Source organism: Aplysia californica, unplaced genomic scaffold, assembly GCF_000002075.1.
Source record: "Aplysia californica isolate F4 #8 unplaced genomic scaffold, AplCal3.0 scaffold00539, whole genome shotgun sequence".
Lineage (NCBI taxonomy): Eukaryota > Metazoa > Mollusca > Gastropoda > Aplysiida > Aplysiidae > Aplysia > Aplysia californica.
Window position 1 is genome coordinate 308,406 of NW_004797809.1, and position 8,438 is coordinate 316,843.

An 8,438-nucleotide genomic window follows, 5' to 3' on the forward strand; every position below is an offset into this window, starting at 1 on the left:
TTTTATTTTTCTTTATCGCCCGTTTTCTCAAAACGCGTTTTCTACAAACCTTTTAAAATAACTCCACCATTGAAGGGAAGATGTTGTACAAAAATTAGTCTGTTGAATTTTTGATAAGTTGAATAGATTTTTGTTGGTGTCTGGAGTGTGGATTTTCTCGGATTTTTTGCAAACTTGAATACTACCTCACGAAAAATTTCATTAAAAGTCTTCTAATTCGTTTAAGAAAAATTCAACAGTTAAATTTGTAGATCTAATGTTTAACATGCATGCAAAAAAAAAAAACATCTAATTTTCTTGAAAAATATGTGTGGTATTCATGACGTAAATCGAGCCAATAAATCCAAAATGGCCTACGTAGCCATGGAAACGACTTTTTTCTCAAATTTGATTGCCGATTTTAAGACTCCTTTCTAAGCTTGTTCTATGTGTGAAATTTGGTAAAAGTTGACCCCGTTAATAAGCAAGATAGCCTTCAGGTGTAGCAGTTTCTAACACGTCTTTAAAATTGATTCCTGTTCATTTTTTCAGTGATATGGCTTTACTGCCTATTGGTTTTTAAGGGTATTTTCAAAACATTACTGATTAAAGTTATGAAGTGAAAGCTATGCTTTTGCACAAAATGATGAAAACAAGTGGAAACCCTTAGTGAAAAGATAATATGACTTGGAACATTTTATTTTTATGAATTTTGGTGATTCTGTTTTTATTGACCCGTATTTTTGCCGTAAACGCTACGTTATGATACGTAACTGTTTACACATAGTACAAAGCTTGTAAAAAAAATTCACCCATCACACAAGAGATTTTCAACTTTGCTAAAGTTCAAGGGAAATGACTGTAGATGATTTCCGCCACCCACTATTGCAACTGTTGCTTCCCTTGGACCAGAAAACAATTTGTGCGTTTATGTTCGCGATAGTTGCAAGCGTTGGCGTCAGGCTGGTTCTCCAACTTTCTTGAAACAGTTGCCAGCGTGAAGTACATTTTGCACCAAAAAAAATATATTAAAAAAAATACTAGGACTTAAAATAATATAAAATCCTTTCAAAATGATATGAAAAAATGTTAATGGTTAAACGTGTGTCTTCTGATGGAACTAAATTTTTCACCAGGCACGGTGAGATTTTTGGCCTTTTAACACCGTTGCTCATAAAGAGCTTTGCCGACAATTGGGACCTTTCTCCAGGCACACATACATATAGACGTGTATGATGTAATTTTGGGGCTCTTTGCTGTTGATTTATGGGACTTGTTCTGTTTATTTGTTAAGTAACGAGAAGCACACCGATACAGTAACTTATATTTCGTGCTGGGAGAAAGTCAGCCGGACAGTCAGAAACAAAGAGTAAAAGTAAAGACGTATGTTATAGCACCTGCCAGTGGCGCCCTTTATTCACCCACGTAGGGATCTTGAATTCTATTCCTTTGCGTAGACATTTTAAAGAGCACGAGCACTTCTACATTTCTTTTTGAATGTTCCCCATGTTTGCTTAGACAATACGAAAATCAAAATACAATAAGTAGGAATGAGTGGTATCATAAGGTTCGTTCTCAATTAAGCAAGTTTTTTTTCTCAGGGAGTTAAAGGCTATTTGAGTTAATTCTGTTGCAGCTTCATCCCTTGTTTTACTCGACTAGCTTCAGTTGATAAACAGGTGCCCGATATAAACAAGGAAACTCACAGGGTAAAATAGGTCATGCTTTCCTTCAGAAACTGCCGTCTGGTAAGCCTGCTTGACCTCCGCTTGAGCAAGGACTACGTACGCGGGAAAGTGGCTGACTATCTGAACCATCTTATTGACCTGGGAGTCGCTGGATTCAGAGTGGACGCCGCCAAACACATGTGGCCCGGTGACATCAAAGCCATTCTTGACAAGGTCAAGGTAAGAGACATGACCCAATGTACTGATTTCACATGACGCCACTATAATTTAAATGTTTAGTCTTATTCATGTTAAAAAGTATGTCGCACTTCCCAAGTTTCACAAGATGTGAGCCTGTCACTGGCGAAGCTGCTCATTTCAACTGTTTTAGGAGCATACGCTGTACATTTGTCTGTCTATAATACAAACGCGCGCACACGCGTGTGTGCGCACACGCGCACACGCGCACACGCGCACGCGCACGCGCACGCGCACGCGCACACGCACACGCATGAGATATCCATATCTTTTTTTTCGTAACTATTTACACTGTGCATGAAGTAAAATTCACGCCTTTTCGTTTTGCAATGTACACTGGGTAGCAAGAATCAATGATTATATAGAGGTCTTACACCATGGTATAAAAATAAAGCGTAACCTGTGCCCTTCCAACAGGTCCTTTGTTTTATTCTGATTGTAGGAAAAATGTTTCTTTGTATAATATTGTTGAGTTGTCGGTTCTGTCAAAGCCGTCTTTTGTCATTGTTGCCCGCTGTCGGTGTTCGTTTCTCTAGTTGCTTGTTTTCTTTTTGCTTGGTTTGTAGTTTAAGTTACGGTTTTACGGCACTTCCAAAGCTATACAAGTACCGAAGATAAGCGGTATTAAGAGAAAGAAACAAAGGAGGGCAAATAAAGACAATATCGGAAAAAAGGAACAGAGCACTCATCAACACCTACTGTTTGGTTTGCAGTAAAAACATGAACATAATTATTTGCTGTGTTATTTTTAGACAGAATTTTATTTTTTGAAACGTAAATGTTGGTGCTCGAGCAAAGCTACACCTGGGTTGTGTGTTGTTGAAGCGCTCATACGACCTTTGCAGTTGCGAGCGCCGTAAAACCCTATACTGCTACAGGTAGTGCTCTGGTGTGGTTTGCTCTTTGTTTTCTATCAAACCTCTATCGTCCTTATCTTCCCTCTTTGTTGTGTTGCTTACTATCTCGTAACATCTGTAATCTCCGGCACTCATAAGGCCTTATTGTATTGCAAGTACCGTAAAACGTTTACTAAAAATGACCTGGGTTGTTGATTGATTTGGGGTTTTGCTATGGCATTTTCCCTGACAGAATATCCAACAAGGTGGTCGTCCCTTCGTATACCTCGAGGTGATTGATTCCGGCTATGAAGCGGTCAAAGGATCAGAATACCTGGGCCTGGGTCGTATCACAAACTTCAAGTTTGGAAACGAGGTCGCCCGTTTATTCAAGTAAGACTAACAACGCTCACTGTCGGCATATTAAAGATATGCCTACTTGCACATATAATATATATATATAATACATCTAACATATTATAGTGTGTGTTAATTCTACCTCCCAGTTTAGTCCCAAACTGTTGTATCATTCTGAAGGAGACAGAAACGAATAGAACGACATTGTTATCGAGGAGTCTCTGCTGCCTTTGTTTTGGCAGTTAATGAGCCCCTCCCCCGTCTCACGCTGAAGACTTAAGTTCGGTCACCGTGTGTGGGAACATGTTAAACCACTGTTTTGATCTTTCTGCTGGGATATGTTTCCCTTTCAACACGGGTAGGCCCTGAGAGGCAGGATCAAATCCTGCCTTCTAAGCGGTCTAAATTATATTGATGGGGCAGTATAACACAGACTACAAAATAAGATAAGCGAAAAAAAAAAGAAAAACATGTTTTTCTCTATTCTTAAATTCATGATTTAAACAAAAATATATGATTTACTCAAAGAGATTTCACTTTTTTCATTCTTCCTTACAATTTGGCTTGGTACTTCGACTTGATTAAAAATGCACTATATTAAGTTGGTTTCTCTCACAAAATATGTAAAATCTTCGGTTCAGAAACCAGAATCCACTGAAGTACCTGGGCAATTGGGGCAAGGACTGGGGCATGTGGGCCACAGGAGACGTGGTCAACTTTGTGGACAACCACGACAACCAGAGAGGTCATGGAGGTGGTGGTGGCGTCCTCACCCACTGGGACTCCAGACCCTACAAGGTAAGCGAGTACATGGTTGTTTTGAGTTTCGTTTTAGTGTAGATAATATGTGAGGCAGCGTGGTAGAATCAGGCTCTCGTCAAAATAATCAAAGTGAAGAAACTTGCATTTTTCCGCAGGTTTCTGAATGGTTATCAATTTTTCGTTTTTTTTTTGGCTCAACACTTTTCATGCTCATTAAAGAACTCCTTTCTGTGTGGATTTTTCTGAAAAATATTGATTAAAGGCACACAAAATGTAAATTTTCAGTTGCCACGGACTCTTAAGCTAAGGAAATAACTCATCTTTGGGGGCCAGTTTTTCACTAATTATGCCTCTGAAACAAGTGACCCCCACTTCCTTCTTTCGCAAATATCTCGACTTGTATTGAAGATAAATGAATATTTTTTTCATCCAAAAAAAGACAAGTGAACAAGCATTAAGATGATACCAATAACTCTACATGCCCAAAAATTGACGAGAGCCTGACTCCACCACGCTGCCTCACATATTTTTTCGCTGCCCCCACCCCATTGACACAATTTTCAAAATTTAGGATTCTGTTTTCGCCCCGACCCTGCTCTCCAGGGCCAACTCTGGCGTCTGTAGACTGGAAGTTTAGGCTACCGTCGTACCAGTAATCGTGACATTGCGGGTTTGGAGAGGGGGGGGGGTGAGCCTCAGCTCAATCTTACGTTGTGTCCTTGGAAAAGACAGTATACACAGATTATGTCCTTTTTGTCACGGTCCTCTCTGAAATGGACATTAAACTCGGAGGTTCCCGCCTCTTTAATTATGAAACACGGAGGTCCCACATCTTTAATAACCTAACAGCGTTGATAGGGGCTTTTAACTGGGAAGCTCCACCTCTTACAGTAGAGCCTAACAGCGTTGTTATGATCGTTAAACTTAGAGGTTCCCACCTCTTAAATAACCTAATAGTGTTGATATGGGCGTTAAATCTATATCACTTCACCTTTTCCATAAAAAGCTGGCCACAGCCTTCATGTTGGCCCACCCTTACGGCTTCCCGCGCATCATGAGCAGCTACGAATACAACCATGCCAATAACTGGGAGGGCCCACCCCACAACGAAGACATGAGCACCAAGAGCGTGCCCATCAACGGCATAATCTGCGGCGACGGCTGGACGTGTGAGCATAGGTGAGTGTTTTCATGGTAAAATTAGGTCTCGTGGATATAGGATGTGTTGGTGTGGGAACTGATGGTCACGTGAAAATTGATGTTGCCAGGGCAACAAGTGGTCACGTGAGTATAGATGAACGTCGCCGTAGTAACGGGTGGTCACGTGAGTATAGATGAATGTCGCCGTGGCAACGATAACATGTAATTATTTGAGCATATTATGTAAATGTTGCCGTGGCAACAATATATCGTCGTTGCATTCTGTCACTGACTCAGTCTGTAAACTTGAATAAACGCTCAGAGTAATTTACTTCGTGTGATCACACGTTTGGAGTCTGCATGCACAAAAGTGAAAGAGATTTGGTTGGGGGGGGGGTCATATTATTTCTTTCTGAAACTAAGACAACAGCAAAAATATAAGCCGCTCAAAGCGTATTCACGTCCCTCAGAGGTATTGTCTAATACATGTACTAATATTATGGAATTGCAAGGTCTACAACACACACGCGCGCACGCACACGCACACCCCCACACATACACACCCTCATTCACTAACTCGTTCTCTCCCACGCACAGATGGCGTCAGATCTACAACATGGTAGCCTTCCGTAACATGGCGAGCGGCAAACCCGTGAACAACTGGTGGGTAGGGGCCGACTATCAGATCGCCTTCTCCAGAGGAGACAGTGCCTTTATCGCCTTCAATCTGGAAGGTTATGACCTCGACAAGACACTGCAGGTGAGACAAAGGCTAATGTAGCAGGTCTTATTTTTCTTTATTTTTTCCAAAGATATTATTTGTCTTGTTCTCATTCTCTTTTCGGGAGGGGGGCAGGGTGTGGTTTATTTCACTTTACGGTGCACTTGACTGTTCTTTCAAAAACGCCTGATTATTCGGAGTCGTTTTCAAGATATTCAAAGAATTGCATTCGAAAAAGCAGGATATGTTGTGAGAACTGAACATTTTTTACGTCAAATTTCTCAAAACTGAGAACTGAAAATATAGAACTTTGGAATTCTGAGTAACTGAGGTATCGATTTGTCCACCCCAGACCGGTCTACCTGGTGGTACCTACTGTGACGTCATAACTGGCAACCTGGAGAATGGTGAGTGTACTGGTGAGTCCGTGACAGTCGGAGAAGACGGTATGGCCAGAATCCACGTCAGTCACAGCAGCCCCGACCCAATGCTCGCCATTCACGTTGGTGAGTTGAACTTCCTCTTCCTCTTCCTCTTCCTCTTCCTCTTCCTCATCATCATCTCTTCCTCTTCCTCTTCCTCTTCCTCTTCCTCTTCCTCATCATCATCTTTCTTCATGCGTTGTTACCTCTTCCTCCCCCAACATTTGTTCCATGCTCCTCTCCTCTCCTCCCATATCCTCGGCTTCCCATGCACTATCATCTCCTCCTTCCTCTTTTTGTTTATTGTATTCCTCTACGTAGTAATTATGTTTCATTCTTTGTAAATGTTGTAATGTTTTCTGTGCTTTTTACTTTAATTATAAATGTTTTGCTGATATTCTTTCAAAATAGCAGTAAACAAAACGAACTAATATACATGTGCACACACTTATTAACACAGAAAAGCATTCACATACACATACACATATAGGCACACACTCGTACACACACGTGCACACACACACTATACTCTCTCACACACATGCACACACACATACTATATACACACACACTATACTCTCTCTCTCTCTCACACATACTATACACACACACACACATGCTATACACACACACGCACGCACGCACACACACACACACACACACACACACACACACACACACACACACACACACACACATACTATACACGCACGCACACGCATACACGTATACACGCACGCACACACACATACACACATGCACGCACGCACGCACACACATACGCACGCACGCACGCACACACATACGCACGCACGCACGCACACACACACACACACACACACACACACACACACACACACACACTTACACACTCACACACACACACTTACACACTCACACACTTACACACTCACACACACACTCACACACACACTCACACACACACTTACACACACACACACTTACACACACATACACTCACACACACACACACACATACACTCACACACACACATACACATACACTCACACATACACACACACAGAGTGCAGTTCCACTCGCTCATCGAAGCCTGTCGTGACAATGTGTTCACTCTCCCCAGGTGCCAAAGTGGGCTCAGCGGAGAAAAGACACTGAAGAAACAGTGAAGGAAAACGGTTTTTTGTGAATTTTTTTTCTTTTTTTTGTCTCGTACTATACTTGATTTTCTTTTCTTTCTATTTTGGGAATAATTCATTTATTTCTGAATTTTCGTTTTCAAAATTGACTGCATAAAATAAATTGTTTTTCATAATAATGTTCTTATCTGTGTTATTTGGTATAATAGTAATGATAATAAACATTAAAATTTTTGCCTTTAATAAACGGTAGTTGTTTAGAAAAAACAGAGCACAAATGTAATTTATAGATAAAAGGTGTTGAGCCAAAAACAAATTCAATATAAATTGCTAAACTGTCAGGAAAATGCCGGCATCTTCGATTTCATTATTTTGACGAGCGACTGATTTGACCACGATGCCTCACATGAGCTTAATTTAAACGCCCTTATCAACGCTATTAAGTTATTTAAGATACCAGTCCTCCGAAATGTACGTCCGTCTCCAATAGGACCGAGTCAAATTAGTTGAAAGTATTAAATCCCACAAAATGACTTGAGTTCAAAAGTGTCCAGTCTGGGATTCAAACCAGGGACATCTCTTCTGTAGTACGCAGGCTGCCTACCTCAGTTTCTTGTACAGATAGATTCAAGGTGAATTTCGGGTATTTTAGCCAAAAATTCAGATACTACAGGGGAAAAAAGGGAGAAATAAGAATATTATCCCGGTACATGTAGTTACCATCGGAGGGGGGCAGGGTGTGGTTTATTTCACTTTACGGTGCACTTGACTGTTCTTTCAAAAACGCCTGATTATTCGGAGTCGTTTTTCAAGATATTCAGAGAATTGCATTCGAAAAAGCAGGATATGTTGTGAGAACTGAACATTTTTTACGTCAAATTTCTCAAAACTGAGAACTGAAAATATAGAACTTTGGAATTCTGAGTAACTGAGGTATCGATTTGTCCACCCCAGACCGGCCTACCTGGTGGTACCTACTGTGACGTCATAACTGGCAACCTGGAGAATGGTGAGTGTACTGGTGAGTCCGTGACAGTCGGAGAAGACGGTATGGCCAGAATCCACGTCAGTCACAGCAGCCCCGACCCAATGCTCGCCATTCACGTTGGTGAGTTGAACTTCCTCTTCCTCTTCCTCTTCCTCTTCCTCTTCCTCTTCCTCTTCCTCTTCCTCTTCC

At 41.2% G+C, this 8,438-nt stretch overlaps 1 protein-coding gene across 1 annotated transcript in view; it reads left to right on the forward strand.

Moving 5' to 3' along the window:
- LOC101845871 (alpha-amylase) overlaps nucleotides 1-7,441 on the forward strand; it is a gene marked incomplete in the record, with an annotated part of 11,483 nt that extends 4,042 nt beyond the window's left edge. Inside the window, 7 exon segments of the mRNA XM_013087063.2 lie at nucleotides 1,715-1,886; nucleotides 2,994-3,133; nucleotides 3,739-3,895; nucleotides 4,866-5,038; nucleotides 5,597-5,759; nucleotides 6,073-6,226; nucleotides 7,246-7,441. Coding sequence (XP_012942517.1) covers nucleotides 1,715-1,886; nucleotides 2,994-3,133; nucleotides 3,739-3,895; nucleotides 4,866-5,038; nucleotides 5,597-5,759; nucleotides 6,073-6,226; nucleotides 7,246-7,280 — 994 coding nt within the window.
- Between the last annotated feature and the right edge of the window lie 997 nt (nucleotides 7,442-8,438).